Raw genomic sequence first — 20,963 nt, 5'->3', positions numbered from 1 at the left:
CCTGTCAGACTACTTTTTATTAGTAAAACTGGGGAACAGTAGGTCACAACCAAAATAGATTTCCTGCTTCCTGCGGCATCCTGCAAAGCTAGACTCTTTCCCTGTTCTTGTTCAGTCTTTCTCGAGCTGCTGCTTGCAGTGCCAACCTGGGGATTGGGAGTCTCCATCCGCCTACCTTTCGGAAAGGCTGGCGGAATCGGAGTCTTGGGTGGCCCATGCACTGCCCATGCACTTGGCAGGGACAGTGCAGGGGTCCTCATGCACAGCCCCATTTTGCATTCCACGGCCTGAATTATGGGCATTGGAATGTGCGACTACCGCTGTGGCACCCACTGCACCGCCACATTGGCACTGGCTCCATTAGGAGCAGTGCCAATGTTGAGACCGTGCTCGGCGCAGGGCCAGCCCTGCGGTGAAGTCCTATTAGGGCTGGGGGATTCAGGCCGCACAGGCAGTCTGAGGGTGTGAAGAGTTTGGGGGGCAGCCTCTGCTGCCCGCCAAACTCTTAATGAGGGCCTAAGTCATAGTTGCCTGCTGTAACCAGTGACTAAACCGTAGAGGAAGAATGGAACCACTGACTAGAAGCTCCAAATGTGGCAAACAAAAAAATTCCTTTTTTTAAGCACTTAGTTCTGTAGGTTAGGCATGATGTAGCAGAAACCTTAATACTGTCCCTCATTTCACAGTGATCACATATATGTGACAGCTTATGCATTATATTACCCAAATCACTAATAGTTTGACTGTAGAGTGATGCACTGGGAAGCTATTTTAGTGTGCTTTTGTTTAGACAGCTTCCTGAAATCTAGGTGGTATTGTTAGCGTGTCTGAACTTAATAAGTAAACTTACAAGGGGACGCGAATAGGATGATGAACCTTTTGACTCGCAATTAAGATGTTCTTAGCATAGCTCCAGTACATAATCAAAACACAATAACCATTGGTAGTAATCAATGGAGTCAGTAATTGTCACTCACCATGACCTTTCAGTCATGAATAACCACACCTTTTAGTAAATGTTTAGAATATTTATTTCCCTATATTAACAATGCTAAAGTCATGTACATTCATCTCAAAATCAATTGAAACACATACAGAAACAATACTAGTTGTCCAAAGCAGCGGAAGAAACGTAATCTTATCAAAGCTTGAACACATTCTAAAGTTATGGTGCAAATCAATAGCAAAGTCAGCAGCGTCAATTTAATTATGTACATGAAGTTGAGCAGAGAAAGTCATCAAACATTACTCCCTGTTATCATAATTCATTAATGTGGATACTTAACTAACATCAGATTAGCATCAGCATGTTGGGCTTCATGCAAAACAATTTAGTAACACAAATTTGGAAAACATCTAACTATGGCTCTATCAAAACAGCACAGCTGGTCCCTAGAAAGAAAAAGCAAATATGCATAATAATCACAGTTAGGTTATACCTAGCCTCAGGGTGGATCAGCAAAGCAGAATCAGTCTTTGTCCTAAGGACATCAGATGATCAGCAAGGCATCAGGATTCACCATCAAAGTTCAGGAAAGGCAAAGTACCCAAAAGATCAGAGGTAAACCCTCTAGAGGAAAAGAGAAAAATGGTGCGTCTTCTCCCTGTGCAGTGTCGTTAAAAAAATGTTACCTAAACTACCTCCCAAATCCCTATTGGTCAGTTAATAGTATGTTCACACCGTCCAATAAAACTAAAATCCCAAATGTATGAATTCTAATATTGCTCAGTTCACATGTTGTTGATTGGTTTGTCTTGCAATGTCCTCATCGTCCGGCTTGTCAGGTAACAATATTGTTGCAGCTTCTGCTCTAGTCAGTATCTTCATTGTTCTTGTCCTGGGAAAGTCAGTCTTACACACATTACACATAAAATGTTGCTGTAGCAGGAACATCATCTCCTAACAGTCTGTTCACACTAGAAGCTTCTGTTAGGAGCACATTTAAGCAATATAATAGAAATTCACAGTTTAACTTTCTTGGTTAGCCATTTTATTAAACACTAAGAAATACAGCTTTTACATGAGGCCTGGCAAATAGGCCAATACACTATCTAAGTTAAGGCCTACAATTTATAAAGATAAAGCTTACTGCATAACCCTTAACATGACATATTACTGCATTAGTCTAACATATATTCAACATTCATAATATTTAATCATTGATTAGTACATTTCATTAACATAGGTGGCCATTCTTCGTGATCACATTTGCAAATGCATGCATTATTTTTCGACGTTATTTTATTTTCTACTTAAACTTATTCAAAATACATAAACACCTGCGCTAGCAGTATTGCGGTTAAAATAAATGTTTAATCTGACTGTTAATATGTTATAGTTTAGATTCTAAACTAATAGTGTGTATTGAAACTATATATTTAGTATTTAGTGTCTAAAATGTGTGTGAACATAAAGTGATCTGCGTTATACTGACAATCAATAGTTATTTCATTAAAAGTACTGTTACATAAACGCCAATGGTGATTTATTAACGCAGAATTTATAGTTTACATATTAAAATGTTTTATTTGAATGTATTATTGTGCTGTATTAATTCACTTGCATTAGCCTAAGTGAGGCCTGCTAGGCCCTGTGTTTCGTGACTGTGCAGAAAATGTCAGGTCATCTTGATGACCTGTACCTTTCTTTCAGACTCCATTCCCATGAAAAGAGTAGGTTGGTAATATTGTCTATTTCTTTACGCACAGAGAGTTCTGAGAAATTAACTTTAGATGTTGAACATCCTGGTCTCTGGACGAGCATTTTAAATATTTGTTTCAATTTTGTGTGGAGCTACACGGATGGATGCTCTTCCCATGACAAACTTGGGAAAGCATGAAGATGTTTCAATTTGGAATCGTATGATCGATTTCTATTGAATGTTGCCTCTTCAGCTTCAAATGAACTGTTACTTTGACAACTCAGATTGCCGTATGAACTTTACTATGTAAATACCAAGAACGACTTTGGTCAGATCTCAGTAGAATCCTTGCATTCCCCATCAGAGTGCCTGGAGCTCTGAAAGGAATCTTTTTGCCCTGCATGCTGAGCCCTTGGAGAGGTATCTTCCTCTTTGCCATGCTGAGAATTAAAGATTTTTTCCCTAACCATTATAAAAGACTCTTGACTGAGCTTCTGATATGCTGACGCTTTTTACCTATCTTTTGTCTATTTTAGTTAGTAACTGATCGTCTGAGATTACCTTTTCCCAAATTATTTTTTTTGTCCCTTTTTGTTGTTCTTCCCACATGTGTTTAGTCCCGCACATGTTATTCCCTGATTGGCTAAATAGTAGGGTTTTCCCTATGCCGAGCTAAATTGAACTTTGATGATTTTAACTGCCTTGATGCTTATTAAAACTAGCCAACATTTGCTTTCTGTACATCAAATGATCTTACTGATGTTCTGTATTGTTTTATTGAATGTTTAGTTCTTTTAATGTTAGTCATTTTGAACTTATTTCATCGCCTTTGACATCCTTTGGTGATTCTATATAGTTATTCCTTTGTCTTGCGAATTGTCTACATGACTCTGAGCTTATGTTTGTAATAAAACCCCTTTACCTTGTTCCTGACTGGAGTTTTCATTGTGTGGCCACATTGGTTATACTGTGTAATTTAATTGGTTTGTATGGCAAAATTGGCTTATTATTCTGCTCATCCTGTGCAGGGTCCAAAGATCTGTTGACCCCGTTGAGTATTGATTCCTGCAAAGGATGGAAATGCTCCAGCGGGCATATAATGCTGTGTGGATATAAACTGTGAGGGTTGAAGCTTATGATGCAGAAGAGGGAGAATGGAAAATATGGCATCACCAGATCCTGCTCAGAGTGAACAGATAATGGAACATTTAGAGTAAAATCCAGACTAGACCTCAAAACTACTATGTCAGGGGGAAAAGTGTACAAATGATTCTGAGATCAACATTCTCCCAATCTCACCAGTTCCCCTGCCTGAGTAAATGGCAACCTTACATAGGACACTCAATGATAAGAACTTAAAGTCAAGACACTGATGTTTCAAAAAGCGATTCTTGTAAAGCCTCTTTAAGACTTGATCATTACTCCAAGGGTGCAACAAGAGGATTTATCACTGGTCTTCACAGAAAGAAACTGTGTAGTTACTTAGTAGCCTAAAAGAAAATAGTCTGTACTTCTGAGCAGCTCAATAGTCCATGGCCATGCAAAGTGGATACTGCTAACCCTATAAGAAAACATCTCTCAGAAAAGCTAGAATTTTTGATAGTTCATATTAGGAGGGTTGCAACCCTTTGGGAGGACACTACTTCTCAACATTTTTCTAATGACCACAATATACTTTGAGTGGAGGGACTGTTAACTATTGAGGCTACTTCTGCAAAAAAAAAAAAAAACCTGAAGCTGCACCCCCACAACATCCAGACTCCTAGATTACATCTCAGAGAAGATTTTCTAAATACAGGATATTGGCAAATGAAATAATAAGAGGTACCAAAGTCACTATGGCCAGCGCCACCAGCAGAGCCTGGCTTGCTCCTGCTGGATTTTATGAAGAACCTGTAGTATTAGTGGAAAGGAATAGAGGAGAACATGTGGTCATGTGAAGGAGAGACCCTAACTATCAGAGATGGAATCAACAAGCTTAAATTTAGAAGTAGAGTTCTTTTTAGCCGTAAATAGAACTAGTCAGGAAGCGCCAAAGTTCTCCCAAATTTGCTGGATTTTTGAATGGCTGTGACAAAACATTATTTAAGAAGGAAGGACCCAACTCAGAATACCTGCTGTGGGTGCAGTTTCCTTCCCAAAAGTTACACTGCCCTTAAGGGAGATTCATCTTTGACCAAAAACAAATCTTGTGAGATAGCTCTCCTAAGCTGGGTTTTATCAATTCGTTCCCCTTCCCCCCAATGGCTTAGATGTAAGCAATCAAGTTGTCTATCCTTATACAAACCACAAGGCCTCTTAAGCGGGGAGCAAAATGAAGCAATGTTAGCTGAACTGCCTCCAGTTTCGTCCAGTTGTCAGTTGCATCTCAATCCACTGGCATTTGCTAATATAATCTTGGGAGTAGGGAAAACTAGAGGAAATTCCTTGCCTAGATTTTGGGGGTTCAACAACGATTGAAGGTTCAGAACTACTTTTATGTTACTGTATTCTTGGCCTTGTAAACGTGATTGGATTCCAAAAGTGAAGATGTTTCACTAAAGTACAAAGATGAAGTCTTGATCAAGGAAGCAGTACCAATGTTGCAGCCATATGCCCTTTACTCCTCTCAAGCTGTTCGGAATGGCTTGCTGAGAAGTCTGGAGAGACATCTAAATCCGCTCCCTTGTTGAGCGAAGAAAAACTTGAAGAATTGAAGGTCTTCTAATGGCAGCAGCTGGGATTTCTTTATTGTGATGAGAGAGCTGCAATTCCAAGGGATATCACAGACTTCTATTACTTGATAGCTTGCCTTTGTAAAAGAAGAGGAAATTAGCAAGTCGACTAAGTATGGAAAGACTCTGATACCTCTGGAATGAATCATACCCACCGGAGTTCCATGAAGTTAGTAAAAACCTTTGGGGTGATGATAGACCAAGGGGAATTACTTTTAATCGATAAAGCTATCCATGATCACAAAATAGAAGAAACCATACACTAAAGTAACCTGTTACTTGCCACATTATTTGGCGATAGGCAGCTGTCATGCTTCCACCAAGAAAAATTGACATTTTAGGGAATGCTTCCTCCTTTTCTACTAGCGGTGAAGTTTGTGAACTGTGCTTGTAACACATCCCAATTGACTTCAATACCATGTATCCTGAAAGGCGGTTCTGGAGCTGTCCCACTTCATTAATACAAAACAAACATGTTTGATTATTGAGTGAGCCTGATATTGCCTAATTTAGCAATTAAGGAGAAAAGCAGATCCATCTTTTAGGGACTCAGCAGTTTTGCCTGGGGTTGCCTGGCTCATAACCAAAAGAAAGGGGGGTGGGGGCGGGGGTGTTCTGCTTGTGGTGCAGCTAGTTGGTTTTCCAGAAAGGAAATAACCAAATAGGAATGTGTGGGACAATGATCTTAGTTCGGGATTTACCCTGTGATCCTGACCTGACTCGCACCCCTTAAACAAATCTATTGTTACTCCTAAAAGCATCATAACATAGCTGCCCTTTGAGCACTGGGATTAGCTAATCCTTGTTGGAAGAAATAATGCTTCGGCTTGACCAGCACCTAGAAGTGTATCAGTCCCATATCGTTGTGATCCAAAGGGGTGAGCATGACTACCCTTTCTCAATTTTTACACTTGAATTGAGGTAGTTTGTTCTTAGTAGTAGAATTACTCTAGACACCAGAGTTTCCTTACAGTACAAGCTAGGCAACGGTAATAGAGGCCAAAGTGGCAAAGGACCTTGGTATGTAATAATGTTCTCACCCTGAGACTGGTAGGAAAGGGCTTCAGCCCTTGCCTGTTGAACAGATCCAAACCTAGAACAGCAGAATCAAAAGATGGAAGCTGTTCAGCCTGTCTGATGACTTGCATTCTTCACTCTTTCGCCAGAATGTTTAACTGTTGTTAAAGATTCCTTACTGCAGTCTCTGAAAGAATCTGCCTAGTATTGTCAAATACATCGTTCTTTCATTCGACTGTCCCTGAAGAGTATTAGCTTCTAGGAAGTTTCAAAGTGTAAAGGTCATATTTTATCTTTGTACCAAGCCCAAAATTCGGCCTTATTCACAGTTAAATTATACTATCGTTTCTCCCAAGTACTTCTAAAAGAATTCTCTCCACCACAATTATATTTTCTGACGTTGTCCCACATTTTCTGACTGTGCCACTGGCTGTCTTTCCCATATTATAAGTTGGTTACTTTGACTTTTTCTAAAATATTTATAAATATTTTTTTCGGTTTTTCATCTTCTGCATATCTTTTTTATGGTATTTAGTTAATATATTATTACTATTTTATAATCACGTTCCATCTTATATTTTTTAATTCGCAAAACTGTTTTGCTATTGGTTTGCTACTCCTGCACTACCAAGCACCTCTTTAAGAGAAAGCCTGGTTATTAAAGGGCGCGTCTGGGATACCTTAAGGATAACTTTGGTTTGCCTCTTCTGATGTTTTCCTGGCCAGGGTGCTATGAAATGTCGGATACAGCACAAAAAGTATCCAGCCACTCACTCGCCCTCTAACTCTTTACCGGAAGAATTTATAGTTACTATATTAAAGTTTTCCAAGTTGCGCATTGGACCATGCACTGTTCTAAAGTCAGTACTTATTAACTTGCCTGGGTTTCCATGAGTTTATTATTTGTTACGGAGACTTCTGTATTGCTGCTTGGGCACAAATAATTTGATTTTGTTTTTTGTTTGAGAATTAAGGATGTATAGAAAGAATTTCAATCATCTCTCAAAAGCCTTAATGCAGCCATTTATTTCATTTCCTCGTAGACACATGAAAGAGATTTCAGAACTTCAAACCCAGCAAAAGAGTGAAATCGAGGCTCTCTTTATTCGCCTTGGAAAGCCAATACCCCACAACGTAGGGTTATTTCAGGTAGCTCCACCAAGTGGCCGACGGCGACGAGTGAGCAAAAGTAAACTGAAAGCGGGAAAACTCCTAAATCCTTTGGTCCAGCAGCTGAAAGGAGTCCCATCAAACACAAGTAAGATCATTTGCTTTTTGTTGATATTGTATGTTTTTATGGCCCCTCGAAATACACCAAATAACCATGACTTGATCATGATGTTTACATTTGAAAATATGCAATACTCTGGGCTGATGCTCATGTGCCAAAAGGAATTATGTAACTACGAGGAGACCTTTATGAAATAATAGTATGGCTCAGTAATACATATTTCCTTTAGGGTACTATAATACAGATAAAAATGACAGAATATAATTGAAAGGTATTTTTTTTTTGTTATCAGTCAAAATACATTGTTGCCTAAAAATAAATTATGTTGAAAAGGGCAAGATTTTCATCTAGATTTAGGATTAGGGTCTGTCAGGGTATTAGAAGAGAGTGATGAGGGTTATTCTAATAGCAGTATTGGCAATAGGGCTATTAATAGTTTGGGGGAGAGTAGATAAATTGCATTTTCTTCTTAAAAGAACACCTGGGACTCAATTATGTAATAAGTGCACTGTTTGAGCCATAGGGCACCTTTAAGGCGGTGTGCTGGCACACACAGTGGCAGTGTGCCCTACTACAATCAATAAGTTGCCACCAGGGCATCTGTAAAATTGTGCATGCCCTGGGGCCTACAGATAGGCTGATTACAGGACTCTGTGTTTTGCAGTGCAGGTGGTGGATGCCTGCACTTTAAAAAGGGGGCAGCGCTCCCCCTGGAGGCAGGTGCAGTGAGTGACTGCACCTGCCTTCAGGGGAATGCAGAGGGCTGTAGTCCCCAGGCGTGCACTAACAATGACCCTCCAAAAGGCTGGTTTGCCGCTGCACTCACACTAATAATACGCAGTGTGTGCACAGGCAAAGTCATTCCATCATTTGCACGGGGCCATGTCCCTATGCAAATGAGGGAAAGCTCTCTGAACACTGCGCTGGCACTACATGTGCACCAGAGCTATCTGTATTACAGAAGCGGATGTCCAAGATCCTGCAGCCCCTTCTCCAATACCATAGTGCCTGGGGTTGCACTGATTAGGCACACACTCCAGCTGCACCCTCGGGCACTGTGTGTCAATCGGCCCGCAGTAGAAGTTCTGTTATAAGGGTTTAGTTAATGTTTTTGAATATGTTTCATAGTGGATTCTTTGTAATAGCATTTAATCTAACTTCTTTCCTCATTTGAACATAGTTGGGTGCTATGACACATCATTGTACAGTTAACTTTCAGCTGTTCCTCGCATCTTAATATATGTGACTAGATCAATCAAGTCCATGTATTGTTTTTTGACAATTAGAGTTTTTTCTTTTCTTATTAATGCAGCTGTTTTTTGCCTCCCATATTTTGTTGAATTGCATAAATAAATCCAATGGTGCATCTCACTGAAAAACGCTTTGAGAATTAACGTTTCAAAGTGAATCCCGGTACCTTTAGCAAAGCTTAGTTCCTGTATCTAATATTAGAAAGGTCTTTCCACTTTAGTATTTGAGGGTAGGTCGGAGAGGAGAGCAATTGGAGATTTTTTCCAGTTAGAGTATATTGTATTTTTACAAACGAAAAGAACAACGCGAAGGAGACAACACCCAGCGAGTAAATGGTCATTCCACTTCTTGAATATACTTAGTGAGTGCATCTATCCATACCTGACCACCGCCATGCTTCCAACGAAGGGAAAGGCTGAAGCCCCACTTGCTTTACCCATCATCAAACATGGAGTGTTTGCATTCCCAGCAGACCAATGGGCCAATAAACAATGCATGGCTAAACCTGGACTATGTATGCTAATCTGCGCAGCAAAGTTTTAGGGCACTTTAAGGACGACTTACTTCCGTTGATTCTTTGGGAAAACCTGCTAGATAGGGTTGTCACATCACTCACGTTTGTCATGGCAATCATCAAGCAAAGTGAGGCAGCCTTTTCATGGCAAGACATCGCCACAGTCCATGTGCCCTACACTTCACAGGATTGTATTAGTCTTTTTTCCACGCACAGCCTTGCTGCTACATCCCCTCTATCCAAGAGTGTCTCAATCCCAGAATCAGATAATCTGAGTTCTCCTTGAGTAGGTACCCCCAAAACCCCTCAATTTAGTGGAGAACTTCAAACCTGTAGTTCACCCCTAAACATCACAACCCCATATGTTTCCGTTCTGCATTTAGGTATATTTTTTATTTGCTGGGTGACATGTTCTAGTTAGTCATTACTTTATATTGTGTTTCTCCATGCAGTACACATCTCTCAAGTATCTTGGCAGGGTCTCCTATCATATCTTGAGCTCCAGAATGGCAGTGGGTGTTATAATTAAGCAGAGCAATGTGGCACCACCATTGATCCCTCCTCTACAGCCTGGATAGGTCACTGGACGATATGGAGTTGCAAGGCCTTTGGTCTTTCAAGAATCAGCACCATCACATCAGTTGTTTGGAGTTGCACACAGTCTATCAGCCCCTTTGGGCCTTTCTGTCTTCCATCAAGTGCTGGTTTATCCGGGTGCTAGCAGACAACATGACTGCTATGTGATACTACAACAAGCAGGGCAGGGTGGGGGGTCCTATGCCCTCTGGAGACTGAGATGCTTTGACAGTGTTTGGACCTTTGCAGGTTCATGCTGGCAGTTAATCACCTGGCAGGATCTCATTTTCAGGGCAGATAAAATAAGCAGGCCTTGTTTGGATGGGTACGGGTGGGGCTACATCTGGAAGGACAGCATGATCTCTTCTAAGAGTGGGGTATATATTTGTTATTTGCTACCTCCAAAAACACTCTCTGTTAGGCCTGTTGCACTCTAGGGTTACCTTCTGTGGGTTTGTAGGCAATGCGTTCCATCTTCAGTGGGGTTCTGACCTCCTATACGTATTCCTGCCTCTGCCGCTGATCCTGCGGGTCCTGATGGAAAGGCAAGCAGCAGCAAGTGCAGCTAATTCTTGTGGACCTTCATTGGACCAGGAGGGTCTGGTTCTCCAAGTTCCCTCAGCATCTCCTGTCCGGCTTGTTCCTCAAGAGAAACTGCTATCTCAGCAACAGAACAAAGCACTGCATCTGAAGTTCCACATACTACTCATCCATGCATGGAGTTTGAGTAGAACAAGCTCAAAAACTTTGATCTTCTAATAGAGGTGCTTGCCACCCTTTGAGAAAATCTGTCTTCTTGTGACATTGACCCACATTAGCAACTTAATTCAAGGAAAAGCAGGTTTACCCCTTACAGGCTAAGTTGTATATCCTTTCTTTAGTAGTACATTTTGCTCTTCAACACTTAACTTTTGGCACTTTTAAAGGTTACTTATCAGCCCTTACACTTTTCTCTATTTGACTGATCAACCCTGTTTACTTACATCACCCATTCTGATGTATTTTTTAAAATGGGTTCCATACATGTTCTTAATTAAGCTGCTAAGGGACCTTGTTGTTTGTACTCACTCTCTTGTTGTATGCACTTTCCAAGCTTCTAACTCTGAGGACGAAGTTTCTCATAAGCATTGTGAGTTAAGCTTTGTGGACTGTCTTCTTCCCTGACTAGCTGGTGCTTGGGGAAAGTGCATAACTTCTTCAAAAGTAGTCACCCTCCCATGTGAGGGTAGTACATCATGCTCCTGACGATCTCTTCTGCATCTTTGTAAGGAGGAGAAGCTACACTGGTTGGATCCATGGCAGGACCTTAGCTTCCACATTGATAGAACTAAGGAATATTGGGTGGATGATCAGCGCTTTGTGGGAATTGCCTGTGCAAATAAATGGAAGGTGGTACAAAAACGGTATTTTGATGGATTGTCTGAATGCGTCCAACTGTGATATGCTTTGATTACAACTGACCCTCCTGTGGGCCTTTGCTCTCATTTCACAAGGGCAAAAGCCTCAGCAACAACTTTTTGAGGTGTCTCTGTTTTGGGCATCTGTCAGGCAGGCAGTTGGGCATCGATTCATGCATTCCGCAAGCATTGTATCGGTTCTGCGATCCACAGGAACTCATTGGTTGCTTTTCCTGCTGCACTTCCTGGTCTAAATTACACTCCCAGACCCCCACTGCCTTAGAGGAAGTATTGCTTTGCTATCTGCTGTGATTTCCATAAAAGCAAAACCCTCTCTGTTCAGCCAGTTTCTCTCTGTCTCTTGGAAGCCTTCCCCATCAAACTTTTCTAGGTAAATCTACACACCTTAGGCAATATACACTCATCCTTCAGTACAGCTTTAACACTTTCCGCACCCTTTAAGAAAGGCGATAAAGATTAATGTGTTCATTTATTCTTGAGGCTAACCGTTTTTGCAGTTTTCCAGTAGCTGGTGATTACTAAGATTAACTGTAGTACAATATTCTATCCAAGATATTAGAAAGAGGGTTTTGTTTGCAGATCAAATAAATGTCCTGGGAAGTAGATTGGTGTTTTACAAAGAATAGGCTCTGATCCATCCTACCCAGAGTTTCATAAAGATGCAGAACAAGAGACCTGGCATCTGTATGACAGAGTGGAAGAGGGTTGCTTGAGCAAATGACTTCTGTAGCATTGCGCTTAAATATTCCTCCATTATCAGGCTAATCTTCAATAAATTCATAAAAGAACCGAACGTTAGTGGTCGAGGAAAAATGTGAACTTTTCTGTACAGCCATTAGTGATTTTTTTTGCCTTGAGTAGATCTCAGACATTTAGGTATCCAAAGCTGCATTCTAGCAAAAACGTTGTGGTCCGATTATGTACCTTTTTACACTGTGACTTCTGAAGGAAATCAATCCAGTCAAAAATACTTCAGTTCTATCCCTAGCGCTAGTTTAAGGGAGGAAAAAAGGTGTTTTTTAAATAAGCTCTCTGTGGGTGCAAGTATTTCAAACTACATTACATGTTAGTGATAACGCGTCCCTTTATGTCAATTTTATACACATTAGGACTCGTTTTAGGCCGATGAATCTTTTGACCCAGTGGTGAGACACCGTAGAACGAGATAACTGATCAATATGTCAAGCAATATATCAATGACGTTATCAACATATATCACCACAATATACTTTACTTTGGATAAAGACATTTATTAAACTGTTGGCGCAACCATGACCTTTCAGCCATGAATAACCACACCTTTATTGGAATTTTGTGAATTTTATTCCCTATTGATTACAATAGAAGTGTCAATCTCAAGACCAAGCAGCATAAGAGTAAAGTCACAACATGACAGCTAAGACTTCAATAATGCAAAGATCACAAACATAAGAGCACCAACATAAGATATGCATAGATCAGAGTGCATAGAATATCATATACGTCTCAGTTCAGAATAGCACAATGTCAGTCACGTCTATTTGCGTCAGTCAAAGTGATCACCTAGCCTAACCACTGATTAGCATCAGCATGTTGGACTTCATGCAAAATAATTTTGAACACAAATTTGGAAAACATCTGACTAAGGTCTCTATCCAAAAATACAGCAGTTGGTACCTAGAAAGGAAAAGCAAGCAGACAAATTACAATAGCATTGTCATAATTACCCTCCTCGCAATAAGTCAGCATATAGGATCAGTCTTCGTCTTCAGGACATCAGTTGGATCGCCAACAGTTTATTTCATCTAAGGGACGGGGGACACTTCCCTCATAAGGAGGAGAAGTGTAAAGGGGCAGTCTATGGATGAGGATGGTTTTGTCTAAGTCTCAAATCACCAAACAGAGTGACAGAGTTTCTGGATGCAATCAATATCATTCCCTACCTAATTCTAACAACTCTTCTGTGTCATGAGTTTTTATCCCTTTTTCACAATACATTCCCCCAAAATTCTATTGGATATTCGCTATACCCCACTATCTTTAGCCTATCAAAATATACATTGGGTAATCCAAATTGTCACCCCACGATAATTTATAACGCTTTGATTGGTCTTCATAATTGACGTCTTCGTAGGTGGCACATCTGGGGTTACTTCATCCTTTGGCACGTTCTTCAGGTCAAAAGTTCTCTTTTCCACGGTTAAATGTCCTTGAATATTTCTACTTTTGTTGCAAAACGTATAAAACTTATACTAAGGCAGTTACCATGCGGATGGGAACAGGGCAAATCTTGCAACATAAAACAAAGGAAAAGAAACACATGCTGTGTCATGGCCTTTTACGAGTCAGCACACTAGAAAACAGAAAATATGCTTTAATATGAGAGTTACACGGCTAAAACTTCAACTCGCGCTAACTTAAGGCCTATAGAATACTCAATATCATATTGCAAATACTAATATAAGTTTGGTCAATCATATCATAAACAAGTTTACTCATTATTGTCATTAGTTTAGTTTATCATAGTTGTAATTCAAACTCATGTTAAGCAATAACTAAACCATAGTCGTTTCTATGTGCAACATTGTTAAGCATTTCACGCTAGCATATGTAATATTTAAGCTACGCTCTCTCAGTCCCTCCTCTGATGACGCTCGTCATCACACAAATCTTTCCTTTGACTTTTAATTTAAATTTTTCACCTTGCGCATAATGCGCATTTCAACATCCTGGCCTTTATGTGAACTTTCCCAAATTTCATTAAACATTTTCTCTCTTTCACTCTCTTCATTTCTCCTGGTTCTTTTAGTCCAATTTCTCCTTTATTTTGTCATTAATTTTGCATGCTCCCCATAATCCTTATAGACAGACCAGAACAATTAATAGACCCATCAAGATTTTTGCAAGTACCCCATTCCAAATGTTGGTAAACCAGCTCCCAACTCTGGCAATTCCCTTTCCAAATTTCTCCCAAACACCGAGTTCTTTCAAATCCTTCAAATCTGTACTATCTCTAGTAAGGTTAGTAAGCATACTTCTAATCTTCTTACTGTTATCTGGTATGAATGAACAACAATGACGCTCATTGAGCATCTTGCAGACTCCTTCACTCTTAGCTAAAAGAATGTCTAAAGCAAGCCGATTTTGAAGAGTCATAGCTCTTTCTGCAGCAAGTTCAGTATCCATCAGGAGTATAGCCCCTGTAAAATTTGTCAGCATGTTATCCACTATAGTAGACAACTTTTGAATCTTCATAGAATTCAAGATAACCCCTACTGATGGGATTATAGCTCCAAATATATCACCAATGACAGCCGCCACTGATTTTCGTTTCTGTCTGGGATGTTGTAATTCAGATGTCTTAGGTATTTGTTTTAGGTCATCAATTTGGTAAATCTTTGGGAAAACTATCCCCAAATAACATGTCCCATACCATCCCTTAGGGAGACGGTAATAAGCATTTAGCCCACAGATGTAATAGATTCCAGGGATCGCTGGATCTTGTCCATTTAGCATAAAGGTCCATTTACTCTGAAACAAAAACACATGCCTGCATTCACTCGTTCCCACAAACAAATGATCTTGTTCAGATTTTGGCCTATATATACAAAGCCTACCTACATGTAATGCACATGTACAAGACACAAGGCAAATTAGCTACATGTAGCTAATTTGCCTTGTGTCTCGATTGCAGTGTAAGCATAATCATTTGCGTATGTGCGTTTCTCTAATCCTTTTTCTAATCTCTTTTAATGCTTTGCGTCTATCATCTGTGTGATCTAAGAAGCTTTTCTCTACAGGCGATAGTAAGCAAGTCAAATTATTGCGGTGTGCATAGGCAGTTCCAAATGTAAGCGTCGGCTCAAAAAATCCCCTAACTATTTTTATATCATGTTCCTTAGCTAACTTGTTAAAAAATTCAATCACAGGCACAAAAGAAAACACAACATCCAGATTTGAATAAAAATATTGCACATGCTCTTGATTATAGAATCTTGTTAATAACAAGCTACAACTAATTCCATAAGTAAGAGAGAGGCTGTGATATGTAACTCCCTCCTGCACAGACAAAGGAATTTTAGTACATACATAACAATCTTTCGCATCCATAGTTTCCACATACTCGTTTAGTAAACGATAGAAGACATTAGTAGAAAGTTCCCCTTTTGCATTAGTTCCCTCATGCATGTGTCTTGCATCTTGCTCAAATCTCTCGAACGGTGTTAGTGTGGTAGTTTCAGGTTTTGAAGTAGCGTTAATAGTTTATTTCTCTATCCATGGCATTCCTACAATCACTCCCACAATTATTACTGCACACACAACACCTATTATAAGGCCTAACCAACCGCACACTTTACTTCCCTTGCTGCTATTTCTATTGTAAGCCATGTTTATATAGAATCAGACAGTAGAGCAACAATCAACTAGGGGATAGTTCAACATTTTCTGGCTTTCTTCGTTTATTTACAGCGTCTTCACTCACTCCTGGACCTCTTGTCAAATTCGGTTAGCAGCTTGTCGTAGTCAGGTTTAAAGTCAATTCAGTTTTAGTGTCACTTCCGGAAGTTTATAATGTCTCTTTTCAGTTTCAAAATTTTCCAAAACTTAATCAGGCTTCCCTCGGATTCATTCAGGTACCGTAGTATTGGCTTGGTACTTCTCGATCAAAGCAGAATGCTAGAAATTCTTGTTGCCATTCAGAAGTTGTAGCATATGCCCATTCAGGACCCGTATATCTTCTGTTTGCGATTCTTTTTCTTTTTAACCTTCGCTCACCCTGTTGTTCTCCTTCACTCAGATCATCCACTCTATATGTATTGTTCTCTTCAATTGTCATTTGATACATCTCTTATCTTGAAGAGTGGCTTATCTGGCCAATTGTTGCCTCTGTGTCTTTTCTCGATGTGTCCTTTTAGGACGTTGGACAGTACCCTCCTCTTGTGATATGGTGTTTTCTCTTGATGGACCTGCAACTGGTTCAGGAGGTTCTGATACGTTCTGATTCCTCTCTACAATTTCTCCTTCTTCTTCTTCATACGGTTCTGTGCCGGGTTCGAACTCTAACCCGTATCCGTCTGCTTCTGGGAGAACCTCTCCTCGACTTAGTTCTCCTGTCGCTTCTTCTGAGATAGGCACTCTGTCACCTCTCTCGAACTCATTGACTGTTTGAGGGACAAGGCTGTTCTCAGTGGGCTCTCCGGTAGTCTCAGTTTCTTCTTGACTGTTCTCTAGCTCTGAGACTTCTCTTTCTAAAGATGTTGTGCCGCAAACTTCAAGTTCCTCTTCAGGACACGTTACCCTTTTTGTATGACTGCCATGTATCCAGTTGGGAACCCTGGCACACTTTACAGCAGTAGTAGTCATCAATATTACTTGATATGGCCCTTTCCAACGTGGTTCTAGACACGATTTTCTCACGTGCTTCTTGACAACCACCCAGTCACCAGCTTGAAGAGCGTGGCCTGGATCGCCGATCGGTGGCAACGTGCTAGCTTCCACCTGGTGAGAAAAAGAGCAAATCACATCAGCCAACCCTTTCAGTAATTCAACACCATATCATCTGTAATATTCACTAGTGCATTTGCAGGTACTGCTGGTAATCTCATAGCTCTGCCCATTAGGATTTCATGGGGGGATAGTCCCGTTTTCTTGTCTGGGGTGTCTCTCATTGACATCAGCACTAGAGGCAAGGCATCTGGCCACTTCATGTTAGTTGCTGCACACATTTTTGCCATTCTCGATTTCAAAGTACCGTTCATTTGCTCTACTAGTCCTGATGCTTCGGGCGATAGCTACAATGCAGCTTTTGTTCAATGTTGAGTGCAGCACACAGGAGTTTAATCACCTCATTGTCGAAGTGTCTACCCCTGTCCGATTCTATAGAAACCGGAAACCCGAACCTTGGTGTCAGTTCCCTAAGTAGTAGTTTGGCTACTGTAAGGCTGTCATTTCTACGTGTGGGATATGCCTCAATCCATTGACTGAAAACACACAATCACCAACACATACTTCAGTCCTCCACAAACAGGCATTTCAATGAAATCCATTTGCATTTTGTTAAATGGACCTCCAACTCTTCCAATATGAATCAAAGTTACCATGGTTTCATTTCCTGCATTCATCTGTTGACAGATGATGCATCTGTGACAAGTCATTTCTGCTGCATGTCTGAATTTTGGGTTAAACCAATCAATTTTAAATGACCTGATCATGGCGTCTCTTCCCAGGTGAGCCTGCCCATGGGAAAGCCGGGCAAATTGTGACAGGAGACTGTTTGGCAAAACTAATTTCCCTTCCTCTGAAACCCATAAATCATCAGCTCTCTGTACACATTGCATTCTTTGCCAAGAGCGTTTTTCTTCCTTACTTGCACGGCTTTGTAATGTTTTTAGTCCGTCCAATGTGTCAACTACCCACAATGCTAGGTTTAAACATGTGTCATTCTCAGTTTGTGGTAACAATTCCCATTGCTCCTTGAACGATATACAGTTCAATGCGCAGAATCTTGCGACTTGATCTGCATAACCGTTTCCCATGGACACAAAGTCTTGTGATCTAATGTGAGCACTGCATTTCACCACAGCAATTTCAAGAGGTAACTGAATAGCATGCAACAAATCCTTTATCTGTTCACCATTTTTCACAGGAGAACCAAATGAGGTTATAAAACCTCTCTGTGACCAAAGTTGGCCAAAATCATGTACAATTCCGAATCCGTATCTGCTGTCTGTATAAATAGTGACACTTAAATTTACAGCTGCGTGGCATGCCTTAGTAAGGGCGATCAGTTATGCCACTTGTGCAGAAAACACTCTTTCGAGCCAGGAGGCTTCGACGATGCCGGTTATAGTACATACCGCATAACCAGCTCTCAGTGTTCCGGCAGAGTCTCTAAGACAGGACACATCAACAAACATGATGCAGTCATTTTCTTTCAGTTGAATGTCCTGAATATCTGGACGAGGTTTGGTGCACAATTCAGTCACCTCAAGACAATCCTGTTCAAATTCTTCCCCATCTTTGATTTCAGTATTTTCATTAGGAAGTAAAATTGCCGGGTTCAGTACAGTGCATCTCCTAAGCGTGACATTTGGTGACCCCAGTATGATCGTCTCATACCTAGTAAGACGTGCATTTGTCATGTGCTGAGTCTTAGTTCGAGTTAACAGAATTTCAACTGAATATGGAACCATTACTGTTAGAGGGTATCCCATGACTATTCCTTCACATTGTAAAAGGCTCTGACCAACTGCTGCAACTGCACGCAAACAACCCTGTAAGGCTGCTGCGACAGGGTCCAAGGTAGCTGAAAAATATGCTACAGGGCGATTTGCATCTCCATGGACCTGTGTTAAGGCAGACAAAGAACAAGCATCACGTTCATGACAAAACAACAGAAATGGTTTCTCGTAGTCTGGCATTCCCAGTGCTGGTGCCTTGCACATGCATTCTCTCAGTTCCATAAATGATTCGAGCTCTTCTTTTGACAAGGTTATAGTATATGGCTCATCCTTGATTTCCTTTCCTGTCAGTTTTATTAATGGCTTTGAAATGATTGAGAAGTTGGGTATCCACTGGCGACAGTAGCCCACCATTCCCAAAAACATCCTGACATCTATTTTTGTTGTTGGGGGGTTCATTTGCAAGACAGCTGTTATTCTTTCTTTTGATATTCTCCTGGAACCCTTCTCAATCAAATGTCCCAAATATTTCACCTCCTTCTGACAGTATTGTAGTTTTCTGGGTGACACCTTATGTCGATTCTTTCCCAGATGATTCAGTAATGCAATGATATCATGCTTGCAACTGTCCCTTGTTTTGGACGCAATTAACAAATCATCAATGTACTGCACAAGAGTTGAATTAAAAGGCCGCACCAGTGACTCAAAATCCTTCTTCAATATTTGATTGAAGATGGACGGTGACTCAGAAAACCCCTGAAGAATTCTACACCAACTGTACACCTTATCCAGGAATTTTAAACTGAACAAAAATTGACTGTCCTCATGAAGAGGTATTGAAAAGAAGGCTTGTGATAGGTCTTCTACAGTAAACCATTCAGCATCACAGGGGACCTGAAACATTATTACTGCTGGGTTGGGTACCACAGGGCAACACTTTATCACAATTTCATTTATTTTTCTCAGGTCCTGCACAATTCGAACTTTTCCACAGGGCTTCTTTAGACCCATTATTGGAGAGTTACATGGACTGCTCAAGACCTCTTTCAGAACTCCCTGTCTGAGAAAGTCTGCAATTATTTGTGACACTTCGATAAGAACATCTTGGGTCATGTGGTATTGTGGCACTTGTGGGAACTCTGCATTTGGTTTTATCTGAACTTTAACTGGTTCTACTCCTTTTATCAATCCTACTTCTTTCCCAGTTAAGTCCCACACTTTTTCTATTACTGTCCCTTGTAGTTCGACAGGCAGATCGATCAAAGTATGCATTGGGAATAGAGTAATTAGAGGATAGTCCTCATTTGTGCCTGCTTCTTCCTCAAAAATTTGACTTTCATCTCCTTCATCGTCACTATTTGTCTGTACTTCAATTCCATCATTGGATCAGGTAATTGAGCATTTTGTCTTGCACAGTAAGTCTCTTCCCAGTAGGGATACCGGACTTGAATCACATACTACAAACCTATGTAGTCCCTGAAAGTTGCCGATCTCAACCTGCACTGGATCTGTGATCGGGTTGGTCAGATACTGATTTGCTACTCCAACCACTCGTATGGTACGCCCTGACAGTGGCAATCTTGGAACCTCCGCACTTCTAACTGTGGAGCGTGTGGCTCCTGTGTCAACCAGAAATGAAACCTTATACCCCATCACTTTTCCCTCGACGTATGGGCCTCTCTGATCTACCTCTAAGGATGCTGCAAGCCTGCACTCTTCACTGTCTGAGCTGTCATCTGACCAATCTTCATTCATGCCATTTTCACCTCGTAATGGGAACTGTTTTACAGTATTGTTTTGATTTGTTACCTGGCCTGTGACCTGCTGAGGAAGCAGCACCTGTTGCTGTCCCATCGGAGCCATTGGTAATTGCATTTGCTGTCTAGGCACCATAGGAATCTGCTGCTTCACTGGTTGCATTTGTATTGACTGAAAACGTGTCATTTGCATCTGTTGCATGGGCTGTACCCCTTGCATTTGTACCAAGTTGTTCTGAAAATTTGGGTTCTGATGTCTTATTTTTGGGCCTCGTGAATTTTGTAATGCACCAACATTAGAGCTCTGCTGAACTGCACCGTCATGTACCATATTCAGGCACTCCCATTTCCAGTGCCCCATGCCCCCTCACGCATGACATGGTGAAATCTTCTTTGCCCCTTGAACATCATTTTGAATAACAACCGTATTCAAGTCTGAACTGCTGTTCACAAACCCTCGACCCCTCGGTTGGGTCTGAAACACACCATTCATTTGCGGTTGTTGCTGTATCATCTGTTGAACTCCATTTCCCTGTATTCCAGCCTGTGCAGCCCTTATCTGCATCACCATCACTTTTTCCTTCAACTTTTTCTGCTTTAACTCAATCTCATCACTACAGTACTTACTGCAACACCTCGTCAATCGGTTTAGCTTGCCAACAAATCAAGTGATTCTTACTCAT

The 20,963-nt window shown here is 40.8% G+C and overlaps 1 protein-coding gene across 2 annotated transcripts in view; it reads left to right on the top strand.

Moving 5' to 3' along the window:
- The window catches only part of WNK2 (WNK lysine deficient protein kinase 2), a 637,481-nt gene that overhangs the window by 492,193 nt on the left and 124,325 nt on the right, over nt 1–20,963 (top strand). For both annotated transcript variants that reach the window (XM_069206415.1, XM_069206414.1), the window contains one exon: nt 7,417–7,631. In XM_069206415.1, the coding sequence (XP_069062516.1) occupies nt 7,417–7,631 (215 nt within the window). The remainder of the gene's footprint in view (nt 1–7,416; nt 7,632–20,963) is intronic.

The sequence above is a fragment of the Pleurodeles waltl genome, chromosome 9 (assembly GCF_031143425.1).
Source record: "Pleurodeles waltl isolate 20211129_DDA chromosome 9, aPleWal1.hap1.20221129, whole genome shotgun sequence".
NCBI classification, from domain to species: Eukaryota; Metazoa; Chordata; class Amphibia; order Caudata; family Salamandridae; genus Pleurodeles; species Pleurodeles waltl.
The sequence above is the reverse complement of the archived record's forward strand: the minus strand, read 5'-3'. Positions and strand labels throughout refer to the sequence as shown.